The sequence below is a fragment of the Miscanthus floridulus genome, chromosome 11 (genome assembly GCF_019320115.1).
Source record: "Miscanthus floridulus cultivar M001 chromosome 11, ASM1932011v1, whole genome shotgun sequence".
NCBI classification, from domain to species: Eukaryota; Viridiplantae; Streptophyta; class Magnoliopsida; order Poales; family Poaceae; genus Miscanthus; species Miscanthus floridulus.
In genome coordinates, this window is record NC_089590.1 from 97,977,785 (window position 1) to 98,000,474 (window position 22,690).

A 22,690-nucleotide genomic window follows, 5' to 3' on the forward strand; every position below is an offset into this window, starting at 1 on the left:
AGATGGCTATGCTCAAGTGAAAATATCAACATCAACATGTTAGCACCCTTACTTGATGAAGATTGGAAGGGACGGCATCAATTCCAAAGAACAACTCAAGTGGTACAAATTCATATTTCTGTTTATCTTGAGTTTAATAGGTATGCCGTACTATTAAGATGGATGCATCATGTTGATAGATAATGTTTCATAAGTGCTCAAGCCAACCCATGTGAGTTTTGAGAATTTGAGCGACAAAAGAGCTAACTGATTTGTTGCTGGTCTGGCAATACCGGACGTGTCCGGTATTCATACCGGACGTGTCCGGTATTTGTCCAGCAGCTGTAAAATTGTTGTTCTCGGGTTGGTTTGTCGGGAGTTCCGACGTAGGTCGGGAGTTCCGACGGTCGGGAGTCCCGGCATGGGTCGGGAGTTCCGACGTGTCGCACTTCAACTGACTTGGAGGGTTCACTGTACTGGTCATACCGGACGTGTCCGGTATTAATACCGGACGTGTCCGGTATGGATGACCAGAAGCCAACGGCTAGTTTTCAAAAGCCGTGAGGGTCGGGAGTTCCGACGTATGTCGGGAGTTCCGACGGTCGGGAGTTCCGACATATGTCGGGAGTTCCGACACCTCACTAACTTTAACTCAGTTACATGTTTTTCAAAATTACTGAGGGTCGGGGGTTCCGACTTGAGTCAGGAGTTCCGACGGTCGGAAGTCCCGTCATTCTTCGGGAGTTCCGATGCCTCACAACATCACTGTAACTTAGTTACCGTTGGCGCAGTGTGAGTCATACCGGACGTGTCCGGTATGCATACCGGACGTGTCCGGTATTGCAACGGCTATAAAACGGCTAGTTTTTCAAGGGGGCTATAAATACCCCCAAGCCTCCACCTTTGGAGGCTACTGATTCTGCTGAGATAGACACACGTTTTTGAGCCTTGCCAACTCTCCTAAACCCTCTATTAGTGAGTGTGTGATCCAAATTGCAAAATCAATTTGTGGGTTAAGAGAGAATTTGAAAAAGAGAGCAAGCCACCACTTGAGCACTTGTGCATATTGTCAATCTCGTGATTCGCATTTGTTACTCTTGGACTCTTCGGTCCTAGACGGCTAGGCGTCGCCGGAGAGCAACCGAGAGATTGTGGTTGCTTCAGAAAGTTTGTAACGGTCGATTCCGCCGCCTCGGAATCAAATTAGTGGAAGGAGGAAAAGGAGTTGGAAAAGACTCCAGCTAGAGTGACCTTCGTGGTAGCCTCTAGGGCTGACCTTTGCTGGGTCGCCCGCAGCCCCCTCAACGGAGAGTAGGACTCGAACGAGTCCGAACTTCGGTAAAACAAATATCGTGTCTAAATTCGCATTTCATTTGATATTTGTGTTGCTCTAGCTGTTCTGCAGGTTCTCTGTGTATATTGTCATCTCCACTAGGTGCCTGCAGTTTGGTTTGAAGATAGAAATTGAAAGGAGCAAGTTCGGGGCAGATCTGCAGAAATCGTGTATACCAGACACGTCCGGTATTCATACCGGACACGTCCGGTATTTCCTGTCTGCACTGAAAATATTTATTCTCTGTTCTAACTTGGTGTTGCAGGGTTGTAGCTTCTAGATATATTCTTTATACCTTGTTTACTTTGTGGCTAACTTGTGAGGGGTGGTAGTACTCTTAATTTGGAGTTTTCATTTTGGAAACTCCCCTTTCTAATTGTTTCCGCATTTAAAGGTGTTAATTTTCAGAAACGCCTATTCACCCCCCCCCCTCTAGGCGGCATCCTAGGTCCTTTCAATTGGTATCAGAGCGAGGTTCTCACCTAAAGCTTCACCGTCGTGAGAAAAGGATGTCGACGCCTATCGAGTTGGAGCTGGTGCTTCTCCAAAATGATGGTTCAAACTTTCTACCTTGGTCAATACATGTACTCAATGCTTTTAGAGATATTAGTCCTCTTGTTGAGCATATTGTGGATGTAAGCATACCTCTTTCTATAGTTGATTGGAGCAACTACAAAAATTTGTCAAAAGAGGAAGAGATATGCGTGCAACTCAATGCTCAAGCTATTAATATTATTTTGAGTACATTGAGTGTAGAGGTTCAAGATGAGGCAATCTTCAATGGACAACCACCTCCGGAGAGTGCTCATCTCATTTGGACTAGACTTTTTGATTTGTATGGAAAATCCAAATGTGATGATGCACTTGAGATTAAGTCATTGGAAAGTATGTCCATTGTGTCATCATACAGCGAAGAAGCCTCACAAGACCTCAAGAGCACCGAGCCGGAGCAAGAAGTGCAAGCAGCACATGACGTGCTGTCTGCCTACACATACCGGACATGTCCGGTATGCCTTCCGGATGTGTCCGGTATGACCGAGGCAGCAGACCAGCAAGCAGCTGTTTGCAGCGATGCTCAAGCCCGATGGCGACCAAGTGATGAGTCAACCTCAGTATCTCATGATACTCATCACTTGTGTCTCATGGCCAAGAAAAGCAAGAAGAAGAGTAACAAGAAAGATCAAGAAAAGGAGAAGGCTCAAGTGGATGATCAAGATAAGAGTGATATTGATGTTGAAGACAACTACAACCTTGATCATCTCAACCATAAAGACAAGTTCATCATCATGAAGATAGTTGAAAAGAATGATGAGCTTGAAGAAGAGATTGAGAAGCAAGAGCAATCGCTTCAAAATCAAGAAAAGTTTCTCATCTCCAAATTGCAAGAGCTAAAGGCAATAAATGAGAGGTATGAAAAATTGTCAATTGAGCATGCTTTAGTTACTAACTCCTCTTCTAGTGTTTCACAACTAGAGAAGGAAAACTTCGAGCTCAAGGCAAGGCTAGATGAACTATCAAGCAAGTATAATGAGCTACAAGCAAATTATGTTTATCTAAAGTGCTCTCATGAGGAAGTAGTAGAATCAAGCATCATGCTTGAGGTGGCTCATGAGGTTGTGATTACATCAGTAAAATTCTCTCAACCTCTCACACATCCGCTCACTAGTACACCATCTCAATTAAATATTTCTTGTACTAATGAATGTGCTCCTCAAGCAAGCCAATCTTCGATTGAGCTAAATCTTATAAAAAACATAGAGCTCAAAGAAGAAGTGCAAAGATTAAAGAAAGATGTGATTCGGTTGAAGGGTAAGGAGAAAGCACAACCTTCTCAAGATAACCGTGATAACATGGTGAAGAAGCTTGAGAAGGGTTCAAACCTTGCTTCCTCCAAAGCCCAACAAAAGAATCACATCTCAAGCAAGGCCAACACAACCAAGAGCAAGAAACATGGAAAAAGGATGTGCTATGGTTGTGGATTGTATGGACATGAGTTGGCTATGTGTCCACACAAGAGTTGGGCCGACAAGGTCGAAGCCGCAAATCAAAAGGCTTCTACCAAGAAATGCCCAATGTACAAAGAGGCAAGAAAGAAAGCCCAAGTTGCAACAAGAAGATGCTATGGATGCAATGAGATGGGCCACAAGGTTGATAGATGTCCATACAAGCAAATCAAGCATAGAGCACACAAAGGCCGCATATGCTATGCTTGTAGAAGAAAGGGGCATCTAAGCTATGAATGCCCAAATGGTAAAACTCCTAAGTCAAACACATTTGTTTACAATGATATGCTTAGGAAGACCACAAATGGAGTTAGCACTAGTAAGGTGATGTGTTCACCACAAACTAATGCTAAAGCCATTTGGGTGCCTAAGCACTTATTGACTAACTCAAAAGGACCCAACAAGAGTTGGGTACCAAAGTGTGCTTAGGTTAATGATGTAGGTACTTGGTAATGGGATGAAGGTTTCGGGGTGGTTGAGCAAGCAATTTGACTATATTCACTCAATCTATCAACCAATTCTTATCTTAATCCCTTATATGGTTGACCCGAAGATAATTCAATGAACATCTCATATATTTCATCCTCACCATTGGTAACAAGTACCTAAACCTTTTAGGATAGCCACCTTGTTCATTTCATGTTCTATAGTTCACAAATAGGTACATTTGTAAAAAAAAATGAAAGTGGCTAATTAATTTCACTTGAGATCTATCATGTTTGCCATATGATGCTTTTATTAGCTCTCTAGTAGAGTAATTTATTTGTTGAGATGCAAGTATACAATAAATAAATATTACAGTTAAAACGAAGAATCACAAGCAGCAACTTAATTGGTTCTGTCTTTCACTTATCGGACGTGTCCGGTATTACTATCGGACGTGTCCGGTATGACCAGAGACAGAAAGTCAATGTTTCTGTTCTGTCTATTCCGGACGTGTCCGGTACACTACCGGACATGTCCGGTATTGCATGGACCAGAACACTAATTGTGTTGCAACTGAGTATTCGATCCATACATTTTTCATATATCCCTAACATACTCAGAAGCTTGTGTTTTATCAAATCTAAGTGGATTGTGAGCATCTCTTAAACTCACTTTTAAATATGGCAATTTTTTTTGGTTCATGGTCAAAATGAAAATTGGCTCTCAATTTCTTATCAGAATAAAAGTGCTCGTTGAAAGTCATTCAAAATACTTGAAGCACTTATTTAGGGGGAGCTAAATTTCTATTTTGCACCATTGTGGACTAACAAATTTATCTAGCACTCTTTGTAGTCCTTTGGATAAAAAATTGAATTTGTATCAAGCATGATTACTTGGCAATCAAGGTCAACATAAAGATTATCATGCCATGTGTCTTCTTAGTGGTATTCTTGTGGGCTCAAGGCAAAGGTATGTTTTTGCATACATGTATTGTAAGTGCATCTAAGGCCCTTTACATGTTAGAATGTGCATTTGTGTGACATAGGAGAGATGTTTTTCAAAACCCACAACTAGCATGTGTAGGTGGTGTGAATTTGAAAAACTATTTGAATCTTGGTCTTTGTGACCTAGCCTTGCCATGTGATGATTATAGCTCTCCTTGATTGTTTGATTGGCTAATCACACATGACATGGCTTTCTTAAGTCCACAATCTACTTTGTCTCACTTTATCTCTCTCAAGCAAGCAAATTATTGATTATGCCATTTATTTGGAAAAGAGAAAATAAATTGATGGCATTCGATAAGAAAAGTGATAGTACTCGGTTTGGATCAAGATCATACACCTTTTTGGACTGAGCAACAACAGAGAAAGGGTTTGGAAGAGTGAGAACACATTTTGGAATTATTTGGGCTAGCCCGCGTATACCGGACGTGTCCGGTATGCTACCGAACGTGTCCGGTATGAGCGGGACTATAAAAAAAGAGCGTACCCCTTCGGCCCAAACAGACTTGCCTCCTCCAAACCAACCAGCCAACGCCCTTCTTCTCCCCTAAGGCGACCAAGGATTTCACCAAGGAAAAGAGAGAGAGGGAGATTGCATTGGAGAAGGCTTGGATCAAGGATTGAAGGCCCGTGGATTTGGATTTCACATCGCTCTCTCTTCTCTCCTCTCAAGGTACCCTAAATCACGGACCTCGTCCGATCTACATGGTTAATGCATGATTTGGAAATTCCTTCGGTAAATATGCTGCATTGGTGATATAGAAGCAATGCCCAAAATTTGGAATTGATCCGTGATGGTTTGAATCGAGAAACCCCGGTTAGGGTTGCTGGTCGCCCATACCGGACGTGTCCGGTATGCTACCGGACGTGTCCGGTATGGCCCAGCAGAGCAGACTCCCTGCTGATCTCTGACTCAATCCTATCTAGAATGGTTTGTTAGGCTTAGTTTCTTTTGTATCTACGTTTTGCAAACCTTGTGACAATGGTGTGTCGAGGTGATTGTAAAACCTTGGATGAAAGAATCTATGTCTAATTACAAGCTATGGGCATGTATCTAAAATTCTTTGGAAATCTTTGGATACAGGACAGCTGCCATGAGTGGACGACAGGAGCCGAGGTCCAAGCACAGGCATGATCCAGCACTTGAGAAGTACAAGAAGGCGAGACAGGATATGCATCCTGGATTTCAGCCGACCAGCAGGAGGTCCACCAGGGCTGCCTCTAGAGCAGCAGCTCAGTATGCAGAGGGGTTCGGGAGCTCTTCTTCTAACACAGATACTGATGAGTTTAGAGTGGAGTCTAGAGATGAAAGAAAGAGGAAGAGCACTGATAGAGGATCAGATGGTGACAGCTCAGATGAGGAGCAGGAGATTGAGGAGGAGGAGTCAGTTCCTCTAGTTCAGCACCAGCCTGGTCAGGGGATGCATTATGGTCTTCTTGAGACACGTCTGCCCAATGTGCCCTCCTATGTTCCTAGAGTTGATTACAGAGGAAATGGTATGACCAGGAGAGCTAGAGATGAGCGAAGGGTTGATCCGAGGGGCTTACCTAAGGTTCAGTACGATCACCGCTTCTAGACAACCTTTCACCTGGACTTCTACTCCAGTGTGATTCTCACCAGGAACCCTGTGATTGCCAGGTCTCAGTGGATTGACTGGCAGTACGTTACAGAGTTGCAGAAGGCCTCAGTTGATCATGCCATTGCCATTTGCCAGCGCACTAGGGTCTATGAGATCATGGAGTTCCAGCATGACTGGAACACAGAGGTAGTAGCTCAGTTCTATGCTACTCTATTTGTTGAGGAGGATGAGCGGCGTATGCACTGGATGCTTGAGGGCCAGTGGTACAGTGTTGACTATGATGTATTTGCCGCCCAGCTTGGCTTCTCTGAGGATGATCTCCAGAGGGACAGGATCCACACCAAGCAGGTGTTACCTCCTGAGCAGCTCGCATATATGTATCCTCCTGGTGGTCAGAGAGGAGCTGTGGGGAAGGTTCTAGGTCTTCACCCTACCTACAGGTACCTGGACAGGATGTTCAGGAAGACTATTGACTGCAAGGGTGGAGACAAGGGCACCATTGCTGATTACTCCAGGAACCTACTCCACAGGATGGCACCTGATGCTCGGCCCTTCAGTGTGTTTGACTTTATTTGGTCCGAGATCAGGAGTGTTGGAGAGAGGCCCCTCAAGGGCTGTGGTTTTGCTCCTTATATCATGCATATGATTGAGCAGGTGACAGGGCATACATTCGAGTATGATAAGATTCACAAGGCCCTGAAGATTATTGCAGATCTGCCTGAGACCGGGTTACCTCCAGCAGGACCAGGAGGAGCAGCAGCAGCACCAGAGGCAGATGCACCTGAGAGTGGTGCACCAGCAGGAGCTTCACCTTCACCACGTGCTCCTTCACGTTCTACTTCACGCCGTGGCAGTCCTCCTTCGCCTATCCGCAGGCTTTTCAGCTCCATATTTGGGATGTGCCATGACATCCAGACTAGGCAGCAGAAGGAGAGGGAGGCTAGGAGGAAGGACACTCGGACTTTGAAGCAAATTGCTTCTAATCTTGAGCTTGATCCTCCTAGGTCTCCTCTATCAGATGAGGCAGCTAGTGAGCCTGAGACTGAGGAGCAGCAGCAGGCTAGATATGATAGAGAGTATGTTGAGTTCATACAGCGACAGCAGCAGCAGCAGGCACCTGAGCACCCTGACACTCTACCACTTCAGGCTCGTGTGCCTACTCACTCTCAGCCACGTCCCAGCACTGCAGACGACTATGCTACAGATTGGTGGAGTGACCTAACAGGTGGTGGTGGCTTCTACGGGTCTGGTGGCTATGACGCGTCTGGTGCGGGTGGTTCTCGTCCAACCGGTGTTGCACGATCAGATGATGAGGATACTGGTCGAGATGATGATGATGAGTGATCTCTGCTTTCCGTGACAGCTTGTAGCCCCTTTGTCCTTAGTATGTCATTGTTGGACCTTTGTGGTGATAGATGACAAAGGGGGAGAGAGACTGATTAAAGCTTCAGGATAGTTTCATTTGCTTATCTTTGTACCTGAAGATATGTACTGCAGGCTGTAGTTTGTTTTTGAGCTTCATTGATGTATCTTGGATTTGAGATAGATTGTATCATGTGAGAGATGAGACTTACTTATGCTTTATCTATGTATCTCTTGAGACATGATCTTTATCTATATATATCAGTGGTTTCTGGACTTGAGAAAATTTGTAATGAGTGCTATGTGTGAATTACATATGTCATATTTATTTTCATAAGGACTATGCATGCTAGAATGAAAATATTTGATGTGATGCTTTTATATTTATTCTTGTGTGATATATCTTGTCATATGCATCACGGTTTCACTTTGTCACACACACATGCACCCCACGGATGCAATGATTTAGGGGGAGTCTCCTATTTGTTTTAATATGTGCAATTGACATTTGAGGTCATTTTGTGAATTCTAATCATAAGCACATATTAAGGGGGAGCCTCTCATAAATCATTGAACCCAAAAGCTTAAATGTTTATATCATTTTGTAAGCTTTAATCAAGTTGTCATCAATCACCAAAAAGGGGGAGATTGAAAGTGCATCTAGCCCTTTAGTGGGTTTTGGATGATTGAATGACAACGTGATTAAAGGACTAACCCGTTTGCTAAGTATGGACAGGTAATAGGTTATCTCACAGGCACTTAATGAAAGCCAAAATGATGTGTTGTTGTATAAACAATCTAGTTCAAGCACAAGACAACAATGCAAATAAAATTCATGTGAAGGCTTATTTATTGTGGGATTTCCATGTACTATGTGAAAGCAAGCTTGTGATTATTAGTTAATGAGACATGAGGGATTGCATATGGAATAGTCTCATATTTGAAGCTTGCTAAATTAAAATGAAAAAGATAACAATACATATGAATGGATGATTCAACACAAGATGTGACTTGATGGCTTGAGATGGTGAAGATAGCAAGGAAAGGCTTCGAGGTACTAAGCAAGGGTGAAGGGCAAGCGACGGCTTGGCGGCCGAAGAACCTAGCTAGGGTGAAGAAGAAAGTACTTGCATTTAGTTGAGGTACTAATCAAGCTTAGATGGTCATATTGATGTGAAGAATCAAATCTATAATGAAGTATTTGATGGAAGTGACTTGATACATTTGGGATTATTCAAACTTGATGAATGGAATCAAGTCACATGCTCAAGATGGCTATGCTCAAGTGAAAAGATCAACATCAACATGTTAGCACCCTTACTTGATGAAGATTGGAAGGGACGGCATCAATTCCAAAGAACAACTCAAGTGGTACAAATTCATATTTCTGTTTATCTTGAGTTTAATAGGTATGCCGTACTATTAAGATGGATGCATCATGTTGATAGATAATGTTTCATAAGTGCTCAAGCCAACCCATGTGAGTTTTGAGAATTTGAGCGACAAAAGAGCTAACTGATTTGTTGCTGGTCTGGCAATACCGGACATGTCCGGTATTCATACCGGACGTGTCCGGTATTTGTCCACCAGCTGTAAAATTGTTGTTCTCGGGTTGGTTTGTCGGGAGTTCCGACGTAGGTCGGGAGTTCCGACGGTCGGGAGTCCCGGCATGGGTCGGGAGTTCCGACGTGTCGCACTTCAACTGACTTGGAGGGTTCACTGTACTGGTCATACCGGACGTGTCCGGTATTAATACCGGACGTGTCCGGTATGGATGACCAGAAGCCAACGGCTAGTTTTCAAAAGCCGTGAGGGTCGGGAGTTCCGACGTATGTCGGGAGTTCCGACGGTCGGGAGTTCCGACATATGTCGGGAGTTCCGACACCTCACTAACTTTAACTCAGTTACATGTTTTTCAAAATTACTGAGGGTCGGGGGTTCCGACTTGAGTCAGGAGTTCCGACGGTCGGAAGTCCCGGCATTCTTCGGGAGTTCCAATGCCTCACAACATCACTGTAACTTAGTTACCGTTGACGCAGTGTGAGTCATACCGGACGTGTCCGGTATGCATACCGGACGTGTCCGGTATTGCAACGGCTATAAAACGGCTAGTTTTTCAAGGGGGCTATAAATACCCCCAAGCCTCCACCTTTGGAGGCTGCTGATTCTGCTGAGATAGACACACATTTTTGAGCCTTGCCAACTCTCCTAAACCCTCTATTAGTGAGTGTGTGATCCAAATTGCAAAATCAATTTGTGGGTTAAGAGAGAATTTGAAAAAGAGAGCAAGCCACCACTTGAGCACTTGTGCATATTGTCAATCTCGTGATTCGCATTTGTTACTCTTGGACTCTTCGGTCCTAGACGGCTAGGCGTCGCCAGAGAGCAACCGAGAGATTGTGGTTGCTTCGGAAAGTTTGTAACAGTCAATTCCGCCGCCTCGGAATCAAATTAGTGGAAGGAGGAAAAGGAGTTGGAAAAGACTCCGGCTAGAGTGACCTTCGTGGTACCCTCTAGGGCTGACCTTCGCTGGGTCGCCCGCAGCCCCCTCAACGGAGAGTAGGACTCGAACGAGTCCGAACTTCGGTAAAACAAATATTGTGTCTAAATTCACATTTCATTTGATATTTGTGTTGCTCTAGCTGTTCTGCAGGTTCTCTGTGTATATTGTCATCTCCACTAGGTGCTTGCAGTTTGGTTTGAAGATAGAAATCGAAAGGAGCAAGTTTGGGGCAGATCTGCAGAAATCGTGTATACCGGACACGTCCGGTATTCATACCGGACACGTCCGGTATTTCCTGTCTGCACTGAAAATATTTATTCTCTGTTCTAACTTGGTGTTGCAGGGTTGTAGCTTCTAGATATATTCTTTATACCTTGTTTACTTTGTGGCTAACTTGTGAGGGGTGGTAGTACTCTTAATTTGGAGTTTCCATTTTGGAAACTCCCCTTTCTAATTGTTTCCGCATTTAAAGGTGTTAATTTTCAGAAACGCCTATTCACCCCCCCTCTAGGCGGCATCCTAGGTCCTTTCAATGGCCGAGAGAAATAACAAATGCATTGTGGGACTCATTGCATGAGAAAAATCCTAAATTATGATTACAGAATATCATCTTGCATTGAAAGTCGAATTTTCAACCTTGTATGCCTATAGATTTAGGTATAATGCTGCTCTATAAACAATAGTTGAAGCTTTGTACTAAATGTCTAGAAGACAAGATGGTAAATAAGATTTTGTCAATGTATATTCTCGAAGAAATATCTCTTGTGTATAGAATATCAAAGAGCAATGTAATACGTGAAGTATTGGAGTTTACCATAAAAAATTACTCAAATAGAAATTGAGTTGGAATTTTTAGACAACTTTATAAACCAGGATATTGCCAGTTGCAGTAGTTTTGACTATGTGGCTTGCATATGTTACACCCCTTGAAGGCTTGTGACTGTATATCATAACTATTGAATAAAGCATGAAGCTACCGCCTGTCATGTATAGAAGTTAAGACATGCGAGAATGTATATTATTTATAATATTTAATGGTTTTTCTTGAAGAAAAACTTAAATCGTGTGCTTATAAATTTGTTGTCTTTGAAATTACTATCCTGAAGTATCGGTGGTAGTAGTGGTGGTGCTTTAAGTTTTAGTTTCCGTTGAATTAAGTGGTTCTTGTATACTCATAGAAGAGTTCATGGTTAATTTATTAGCTTGAAGACTAATATGATATATTTAATATTCTTAGTTACAATTCTTACTTGAAGTAATATATGTTAACTTCTCATGAAATAAATTAGACTTATATGTTTCACATATAAACAATTGACAATTTTTGCCTATCTAAATAAGTTTTGCATTAATTTTATCCAAAAAAAAATCTCAGTTAACCATGAAGGTTATAGTTCTTTGTGCACTACTACCATGTAGGTAGAAGGAGAATTGAATTTCCTAGAAGTACATGAACAATTAGACTATACTGGCATATTAACTGATTTTAGAAGGATTAATTTAGCGAAGAAATAGTATAATCCTAAAAACTAAGTATTTAATACTTTAGCCCATAAAATGTCCTACCCTGAATATTTTGTTGTACATTGAATAGTACACGGATATGTGAATTTCATGTCTAAACCAATGAATACTAAAAGTATGATTAGATTCTATGGAACATTAGAAATGATTATTCATAGATGATGCATGAAGCACATTACTACTTGAAGTAATTATGGCATGAAAAGGAGGAGGAATTTTAAGTAAAAGGCATAAGAAAATATGGATAATATATATTTAATAGGCATAGCCTTCTTAAATCTATCAATAAGTGCATGTATCAGGACTTGAAGTCCTAGCCGTGGCTCTTCCGGTCGAGTTAACTTTCTCTACATTTCACTAATAGCAAGGAAGCTTGTACCTTTACATTGTGTTGTTATCTATTACGTTGGATTGAATACCAACATTTCACATTACACATGAATGTGTATCACTATGTTGTGCTCTCGTTAAGCTACAACTATCTTTCCTCCTACATAAATATTCGCATGGAAGTTATATTTGTAGCTTGTAGCTACTATTTTTTCCCTCGTAATCAAATTGGCTAGCTAGTATGTTATGCCAAAATAATTTTTATTGAAGTAATGAATATGTTGCTTTCTAATGCATTGCATGCATAAGCAATACGATTGATCTAAGGTCAAGCAGCCAGAGATTAGGGGGAGAGTTAGTATGAAATTAGCTCAATGGAGACTAAATTGATGGGATGAATAATTGTGGAGTTAAGATGATAAATAACACATTTATGATGATTTGGGATTTATGAAGAAAAAACATTTGGGGATTTTTGCATTAATGGCAATTAGAATATTCTAGAAGAAATTCCATGTGAATATCAACGATGCATTATACATTTGAAGTATATGGTCCAATTTTTATGTATGAGTACTTGGATTAATTTTTTTGAGCTAAACAATAAAGAAGCTAGATAATTAAATAGTTTTATATGTGCAAATCAAGGGAAAGAACATCCCTGAGTTTGTAGGAATACTGAACATCCTTAAATGCACTTTATGTATTCTAGCTCGCTGCATTTACTGTATAATAACCCCCGTATTTAAATTTGTGCGTGAATATTTCCCATAAAATTTTATTTTATCATAGCATACATAAATGGGCCTCTGCTTGTAATCAGAGATATATGAATTTGAATTATTTTAAGCCCATGATAGGGTATATCTTTCGAAGTATGCTATTAAAGATCTAGTATTGGCATTCGGGGGAGAGAAAACCTATTATTTTGAATGCCAAATATTATTTCTATGGAAGGAAAATGATCTTAAAAGAAAAAAATATTCCTTGAAGCTTGAAGCATGAATAGTATCATGCACTAAATCAAACAATAGTTTGACTAATGCTCTTGTGAAGAATGAAGCAGAGTATATGCCAGATATTTTGAAAATAAGAGAAGTAACTTGAAGTTATAAATCAGAAGTTGTGTTTATTAGTAGTAAACTAAATGTTGTATACTATACTATAAAGCTAAAATCTACGGGGACACCTGTGTGTTCTAGTTTAGTGTATACTTGTTAAATAAAATAAGAACAAACTCCTCCATTCTCATGAAGAGAATGCCTCATGAAGAAGGTTAAGCACCTCATGAAGAGGATCATCATGAAGATGAAATCCAACACACTAAGCGTGCACATTATTAGTGTTGGGTATGTAGAACAATAAATCATCTCTTATTTGAAAAATGACAAAGAGTTAGAATAATCTCACCATTATGAGAATATTGGGAGAAAATAATAGTTGTCGACTACCTCTATAATTGCAAATGTTTCTCTTACGAGGACCCGAATTCAAAAAATAAAGTTCATGACAAAGTCGTTTGCAGCGATTATATCGGGTCAATAAAGAAAGCAATTGAGGGTGAATCTCCTACTAAGAAGAAATAAATGTTCTACTATATCTCTGTAATTGAATTGAATGATTATGGAATATGCAGTTAATAAGTGGATTATGAAAATCCATATAATTCCTAAAGAATATAAATCGCAACATACGAAAATTAAATCTCATACAAGTATTAAGAAGTCTAAGGTAGAATATATTTATGAATGAATATTGAAGTCTCAAGAAGAGATGTCCTAGAAGGAATAGAGTCATCGAATGAATTTGTAATGAATAACACTATCATATAATATTTTCTCATGCAGCAGAGAATATATCTCATAGAAGAGAAATGTTATTCATAAAAAATGAGAACATCCTTGAAGGAGTTAATCCAAGAAAGATTTAACAATCAATTATTGAATAAACACCATTAATCTGAGAAGTGAATATAGACCCGAGAGAAATAAAGTGAGGAATCTTAAACACCATGAAGATGTAATACAAACACTCAGAAAGTGTACATTGTAAAGCTAGCAATTAAGTGTTGATATCCTCTAAATACCATAGAAGGTATAAGAATAATGGTGACTTTGGCAATTGAATTATCCCCTATATGCCAAATGCAAGACTGAATTTATTAATTAGTGGTACAATCAAAATCCCGAAGATTTATAGAATAAATAATTCAAAAATCCACTAAGGAAGAATTATAAGCATTCAAACTCTAGTATAAGTTTGATACACTATCTAGAAGATATTGAATATTGTAACTTATTTATCCCCATAATCATCTGAAAGGACTTATTACCCTGAAGGATAAAATTTATTTGTTTTGCACAACTAATAAGTGGTCATTATGCACGAAGCATATTGCTCTTGTTTATACCCATATTATAATTCATAGAAGAATTTTAAAAGAAATAATTCATAGAAGAATTATGAGCTAACTTTTGAAAGATATAGTATTGTGGTACTGCATACCATTAATTAAGCACACGATTATGAAAAGTGTAATTTGAACAATGAAGTTCAAAGTATGGCTTTATAAGGGAGAGCATATTTGATTGAATCTACCTTTAAGGTAAAGCACTAAAATTTTAAATATCAAGTAGATCGTAATTGCTAAAACATTGAAGTCTATGTATAGATCATGAAGATCAGTATCTATTCATGAAGAATAGAATATCCTGAACAATGAATGACCAAAAGGTTAAATGTTGTACTCTTTTTTTCTATGTGAGTTTTTACTTGAAGGTTTCTTACACAAGGTTTTTAATGAGACAACATGTGCAATACAACTAACGAGTGTGATGTACTCTTTTCTCCGAGAACCATTTTTCTCACTGGGTTTTCGGATGGAGTTTTTAATGAGGCATGTGCATATCGTAGTAATCGCCCAAGGGGAAGTGTGGTAAAACATACAGACTCTATCCTAGAAGAAAATGAGAAGAAGGAATCATAATCCTAGTCCGTTTGTATGCGGGCTCTTACCAAACTCTTAGGCCTTGGCATGACTATATATACGTGGGAGCTCTATGTTGTAATTACCAATATTCAGATGAATAAAGAATAGTCTCTCTATCTTGTGTCTACTTATTCTTCTACTTTCATCTACTATATTGATCATGAGAGACGGAGAGGAAAGAGTCCGAACTATTGACGATATGTTTTATAACAGTCAGCACCAGGACCAGCGGCGAAGCCACAGTGCATGTGTCGAGGTCATGCGACGCCGATAACTTTGTACGAATCAGTGGAACCCCGCGTATTTCGGCCAGCTACGACCCCATCAAATTAAGTTCATGAATCTGTGCGACCCCGACAGCAGTTTAGTCTAGATTCGCCGCTGACCAGGACTCCGGGTCTAGGTGCAGTGCACTAGACTCACTCGATTGCCTTTGCCTGGGACATAAATTCGTTTTCTTTTGTGAAATTCCTTACCTATGTTGCCTTCCTCAGCGTCTATCCATAATCTTGTTTTGCTGATGGTTTCTGTGGCTTTTACATTGTTTTGTTGTGAGAGAAAAAACAACGTACCATGATTTACCATTCAAGCGAACATAGCGCCGTTTTTTATGGGTGAAAATTCATAAGGGGCGCCGTTTTTTAAGGAAGAAAATTCATAAAACACCGTTGGAGAGGCTAAGCAGATACTCCTACCCTACATATCGTTTTTTTTATAAAAGGAAAAAAAATCATAAAACACCGTTGGAGATTTTTTTTTTTTTTGAACATCGATTGACGACGACAGAAAAGGATATAAGCAGACTTTTTAAAAAAAAAAACCGCAGACCAAGTCGGCCTGCGTTGAACATAACACGAAGCCAGTCCAGGTGCGTCCAACAAAAACAAATCACTTGGCTTGGAGTTGGCCTGGATAGGGGCCGCCGGATGCGGTTCGTTCCTCCTTCCTGCTCCGATGGCTGGTGGTCGGGACGCGCCCAATCATTAACAAATTTTCTCTCCCCGCACCGCACGCCATAAACGCGTGCAGTGTCCAGCCCAGCGTCCACCCACCGTCGATCCCATTTGCCTCACGGATCTCCACGCGCCCGCCGGCTTCCTCCTCCTGATGTCTGCCCCCGTTCCCCTATCCTATAAAACCCCGGCTGCCCTGACCACCATGCCGCCACCACCATCGCTCCACAGCCTTCGCGCCTCCTTCACCGAGCAGAAGCATCCGAGGTTCCGAATTGCCCGTCCGGGGTGCAAATCCAGCAATCAAGTTCGACTCAGCCGTCCAACCCCCGGTCGATCGGATCAGATCCAAGTAATTAAGCAAGCGACGCCGACATGCCTTCAGTCGAGGTGGGCGGCGCCGGCGGGTGGAGGCCGAAGCACCTCCATCAGCAGTACCAGCCGAAGCACCACCAATACCACCACCACTACACCCAGCAGCAGCAGCCTCCGCCCCATCCCCATCCCCATCCCCAGCCGCCGCCGCAGCCGCTGGAGATCAGGGAGGTATGGGCGGACAACGTGGAGCGCGAGTTCAAGCTAATCCGGGCCGCCATCGAGCGGTTCCCCTACGTGTCCATGGACACGGAGTTCCCAGGCGTGATCCACCACCCATCCCCTTCCGTCCACCACTCCACTCTCACCGCGTCGCAGCGCTACACCCTCCTCAAGTCCAACGTCGACGCGCTGCACCTGATCCAGGTCGGGCTGGCCTTCGCGGCGTCCCCGTCGTCCCCGCCGGCGCTCGCGTTCCAGATCAACCTCCGCGAGTTCGACCCGCGCGTGCACCGCCACGCGCCGGACTCCGTCCGCCTGCTCGCCGCCAGCGGCGTCGACCTCGCCGCGCACCGCGCCCGGGGCGTCAGCGCGCGCGCCTTCGCCGCGCTGCTCATGTCGTCGGGGCTCGTCTGCAACCCCGACGTGGCGTGGGTCACCTTCTGCTCCGCCTACGACTTCGCCTACCTCGTCAAGGTGCTCATGGGCCGGAAGCTGCCGCGCGCGCTCCCGGAGTTCCTGCGGTACGTCAGGGTGTACTTCGGCGCCGCCGTGTACGACGTCAAGCACATGGCCAGGGTCGCCTGCGACTCGTACGGCGAGGTCGCGCTGCTCGGCGGGCTCGAGCGCGTCGCCGGTGCCCTGCGGGTGCGCCGCGCCGCCGGACGGGGACACCAGGCCGCGTCTGACAGCGTGCTCACGTGGGACACCTTCCGGGAAATGGCTAGGCTCTACTTCCCCAAGGAAGGCAGCCTGGACGTGTGCGCCGGCGTGCTCTACGGCCTCGAGCTCCGCGACGGCGGCGACGCCACTACCAAGCCGGCTAAGTGCGCGCTGCGCTGCTGAGATAATAGCTTGTTCAGTTGTTCATGTTCTTTCATCATGTACAGTACAGAACCTCCCAAACTGAGAATTTGGGGGAAATAACATAAAAAGAAACAAAGAACAGTTCTTTGATTGGTTAAATTCTTGGATTGTCCGGTTTGAAATTGAAACGGATCGCTCGCTGGATGGATTCCAGATTGGATTTGAAAGGACTTGTCGTTTGAACTGTGACCGCCGATACAGGGAACAAGTGAACCCCGGCCTCCCACCAACCACTCCGCTGAGCAGTTGGAGGTTTGAATTTGAATTTGAACTTGAACGCACGCGTGCCATTTGAGGAATCCCACTACCGTTTGCCGCTTTCACTGTCGCAAACAAACAAGTTGCGAGCTGAAGCGCGTACGACGACCACAGCAGCAGCAGCCGCAGCGTCAACGCACCGAAGCGACCTTTTTGTTTGTTTGTTTGTTTTTTGAACAGACCACCGAAGCGACCTTGTCCGTTGTGAACTTGTGATGGTGATTGTGAGTGGCGGCCATGATCGATGATCTGAACGAAGAGGAGAGCGGCCGGGCAGGGACACTGCATTGTGCTGTGCACTAGTGGATCGACGACCTCACATTGGTTGGTTTGGTTGGGTCAATAGAATTGGTTGATTCTGATTATTCGCCGTTTCTGTTCAGAGACAGCGACCTCGGCTCGGCAGAGCACGAAAGACTGAAAGAGTAACAAACGCTATTATATTATTATTTGGTCGCCAATCGGCTGCTTTGGCGAGCAGTCCACGCAACAGGCAGGGTGAACCAATTCTGCATCGCTTCAGTGATAATAATTTAGTACACGCAATTATCGAAATAAACCTAGCGGTATTTTGAAATTGCTGTACTGTTTCTGATTGTTAAGCCGCAGCCGCCGCTAGTTTATTCCGAGCAACCTACAATTTGACTAATATAGGGTATATTAGAATTGGAACACTGCCGTGTTCCGCCGTTAATTAACCAACAAAAAGAGAGAGTCAAACAAGAAGAAACACTGGTAGTACCGGTGCTTCTTTTGTGATACTGCCCTCGTCCGTCCGTCCGTCCGTCCTAGAAACGATGTATGTAATAATAATAACAGTAAAATATACCGGAGGTTCATTAATTTTTTTTAATGTGTCATCTAGGTCTATCAACTTTGAAACTATATTTTTGGGTCATGAACTTTTAAAATGGTTCACTGCAGGTTCATACCGTTTATTTCACCTTAAATCCAAAGTACATTTACAGAAAACCTCTACCTTTCTTTTATCTTCTGACGCGGTCGTCGTCCACGCACCTCATCAAACAAGGTACCTGCAGACGCCGTCCTTGGTGCCGTTCGGCGCCAGGACCTGAGCCGCGCGGCCGCGGCCCTATACACCTCGGTGCCCGCGCCGCACCGGCGCTGCAGCGCCTCATACTGGCGCAGCCGCTTGATGAGGTGCGCGGACGGCAACCACGTCAGAAGATAAATAAATGTAGAGGGTTTTCTGCAAATGTACTTTGGATTTAAGGTTAAATAAATAGCATGACCCTGCCGTGAACCATTTTAAAAGTTCATGGACCCCCAAAGAAAGTTAATGAACTTCCGGTGCATTTTACTCTAATAATAATCTTAGAATAGTGCTAGATCAAACAATCTACAATTAGACTAATGTGGGGTATAATTGAATACTGCCATGTTGGGCTGTTGACTTGGCTGAGGTGGCAGCTGACAGTAACGTGGCAGTCGGTGATTAGATTAACCTGCTGACTGGATAGGGGTTTTTTGACCTACGCTGACTTGGGTCAAAGGCGGATCTCGGCTGCATATTCCGCATCCGACGGTTCCTGGGCGTCATTCTGGAACACGATTAATTATTGAGCTAAGGTCAACATTGGTGCCGCTATTGTTATGCTATTACTACACAAGGATAGCATACCAGGTATTATTACACAAGGATACATACGCCTTGATTGAACAAGATCAGTTGAATAATACAGTACGTGCTACTATGTACACTGTACACTAAAAAACGGGTCAGCAGCAGCATACACGATACATACATACTTGTCTGCACGTCGAGAGCCTGAACTGAAGCCTCTCGTGTCTCCTTTGTTTTCTGCTGCTACTAGTCCATATGCTACTCAATTATGAAGTCGTTTTGTAGAAACCAAAAAGAAAATTATAAGTCGTTTTAGTTGGCTGTGCTGACCAACACGGCGACACTGATCGCGACATTGCTGCCGTGTTTGCTAAAGTGTGCATTAACCTCCAGATGCTGGGGTCCAGATGATTGAGGTGTATATAAATGGAACGGGACACGTCCCTGTGTGTTTTTTTTTTCTTACAACAAAACAGCATCGGCCGCAAAAATCATCTTCCACCCGCTGGCTGCATATATTCAGACAGCCTCTGCTGTCACCGAACAAGCGTCCCTGTTGATGCCACATTATTACTTGCGAATTCGAAATGAAGAGGAGGATGGCTCCAAAGCGACCAGCTTGCTCCAAGGGTCCACGAAACAGGCAGGGTCAACCAATTCTGCATCGGTTTAGTAATAATTTAGTACACGCAATTATCGAAATAAATCCAGCAGCATTTGAAACTGATGTACGTACTGTTTCTGTTTCACGATGATCAGTCTGTTCGTTTGTTGGTTTTAGCTAGGACTTATCAGCCAACCAACAGTGTTTTCCTCTCATAACAAACCTGCATCTGCCGGGCTTATCAGCCAGAAATCAACCAGCGAACAAGCCAAATGACTGTTCAGCCTTAGCAGCCGCTAGTTTATTCGTACCAACTGACTTCATAAAAAAAAAGAGCACGCAGACGCAGGGAATCAAGCTAGCAATATTTTCTATCTAATAACCAACAAAAAAATAATAAACAAGAAGAAAGAGCACTAGTGCTGCTTCTTTAGTTTGACTAATAGAAGGTATATTACAAGATTGCCATGTTCGGCTGCTGACGGGGCTTAAGTGGAAACTGACAAGTGACGTGGCGGTCGGTGATTGGATGAACATCCTGACTGGATACGAGTTTTGACTTATAGTTACTTAGGTCAAAGGCGAATCCCAGCCCGCCGTCGGTGGTTGAATTCATACATGTAGATACTATTTCTTATAAATTTAGTTAAATATAAGATAGTTTAAATTTGAACAGACTTAGAATTGTTTCTTTTTTCGAAATTGAGGTAGTACATTAGTTCTACTAGTAGTAGTAATATATATGCAGGCATTCGTGGTTTGCACTCATTGCTGCCGAGGGAGAAATCCATCATCGGAGACGTCATTCTGGAACACGATTAATTATTGAGCTAAGGTCAACATGGGTGCCGGTTGAAACTATTGTTATTACAAGGATATACACCTTAATTAATCTAAAAAAAAGGATATACACCTTGATCGAACAAGGTCAGTTGAATAATACGTAATACAGCAGAGCAGATCAGCATACGGTACATACGTGCCTGCACGTCGAGAGCCATTTTGAAAAAAGAAAGTTAAAAAAACTGAAGCCTCTCGTGTCGTCGTCTCTCCTTAGTTTTCAGCTAAATAGTACGGAGTAGTAGACTCTCCTTTGTTTTCTGCTAAATACTAGAAGTAGACTCCAGCTGGCTGTGCTGCTGACTGGTCCCTGCTGTGCTGACCGACACGTCGACACCAATCACAGCATTCCTGCCGTGTTTGCTAAGGCCTGTTCGCTTGAATTTATCAACCGGCTTATCAGCTAGAATCTACAGTATTTTTCTCTCACAACAAATCAGCTTCAACCGGCTTATCAGCCGGCTTTAATACCAGCCGAACAGCCTTTTGCACCAACCACCAAATGATGGTATCGAGATGATTGAGGTGTATACATGTTCTATTCTAATTTTTTTACCATGGAGGATGACATGGCAAATGCAGATGATTCTCTATTTCCATCAGTCGCCACGGCTGCATATATATTCAGACAGCGTCTGCTGTTACCGAATGAGCAAGGAACGAGCGTCTCTATTGAAGGAATGAAGGCACATTAGTAGGAGTATATCTGTTGGAAGGCTGAAGAGAAAAAAAAAATACCCAAGGCGTCTTGCAATTGCAAACCTCGAATTTTAAATGAAGACGAGGATGGCTCGAAAGCGACCAGCTTGCTCCAAGGGCGTTGCACCTGTCGGCTGTCGCGAGCATAGCATGCATTTTCAGAGTTGTTCTTGGCTGCCTGCCTGGTTTCCTGATTGCCAAATTCTCTGCTGTTAGGCTACAGGGTTCCCTTTCCCTCTATTTTAGCATGAATTAGTTACCTGCTGCTGATGATGATTGATGATTGACGAGGAAGCAAAGGGAGGGCGAGCACTCCGCCATCATCACATTCAAACGCACACACCGCACTCGGTAACCACCACCATAAGAAAAGCATGTACCACCACCGTAAGAAAAAGCATGTACTGAGGGGATGGTTTCTGCGGCTGATGCTGTTTTATTGTGAGAGAAAAATATTGTACCATAGCTGATAAGACGTGCTGATAAGTTCAAGCGAACATGAACACACGGCCACTGTCCTTTTTCCTGAAATCCTCCTCTTCAGGACGCTTGGACGTTTTGTGCCCTCCCCTGCGCCCTGATTTCAGGCCCTTGAGAACTGAGTTCACAATTGTTGCATCCTCCCTCCTCCAGCCTTCTTACATTTTCTTGTTTTTTTCCCTCAATTTCTCAACTACACCTTAGGGCGTCTCCGATGGTCTAGCTACCTGAATCAATTCTTTAATTACTAAATACAAAAAGTAAGAGACTAGCATAGACTTAAAAGATAGTCTCGCATATTTCACGAAAAATCCAGACTTAAAAGATAGTCTCGCATATTTCATGAAAAAATCACTCTCGTAACACAATGTTCAAGGTTGCTTGCTGCAATCTCTCTCCTCTCAGCTTAGAGCTAGTGAATAGCTTATATTGTTAGAGACGTCCTTATATTTTGTTGGATGCACGCCAGCAGCATCTATGCTATTTAATGTCTTGCTTGTCGTATTCCCCCTCCATTCATTTGTACATGTCACATTAGCTTTATCCCAAGTCAAAGATTACTATTTGACCATCTATTTCATAAAAATTATTACAGTTTCACAACATATAAATTATATATTACAAAAGTATTTCTTACAATGAATCTAGAGACATAAATCTTATGTCTTGAACCTATATTTAAAAAAAAATAGTTAAAGATATAAATGTTTAACTTCGGACAAAGTTAATATGACATGTAAAAAAAAGGAGGGAACTGGTGTGCCCCAGATACAAATGTTTCAACACGATGAATTCATTACAGAATGCAAAGGTGTGGACAAAGAACGGTCAGCATCC

General features: G+C 42.7%; 1 protein-coding gene across 1 annotated transcript; it reads left to right on the forward strand.

The window, feature by feature from the left end:
• Positions 1–16,145: 16,145 nt before the first annotated feature.
• LOC136494148 (probable CCR4-associated factor 1 homolog 11) lies at positions 16,146–17,496 on the forward strand. Its single transcript, XM_066490305.1, has one exon. The coding sequence runs from the start codon at positions 16,362–16,364 to the stop codon at positions 17,364–17,366; it is 1,005 nt and encodes a 334-aa protein (XP_066346402.1). The 5' UTR covers positions 16,146–16,361; the 3' UTR covers positions 17,367–17,496.
• Positions 17,497–22,690: the final 5,194 nt, after the last annotated feature.

Bases quoted from the DNA above. Each gene is read 5' to 3' on its own strand.
- LOC136494148 (XM_066490305.1), top strand. From the start codon at position 16,362: ATGCCTTCAGTCGAGGTGGGCGGCGCCGGCGGGTGGAGGCCGAAGCAC.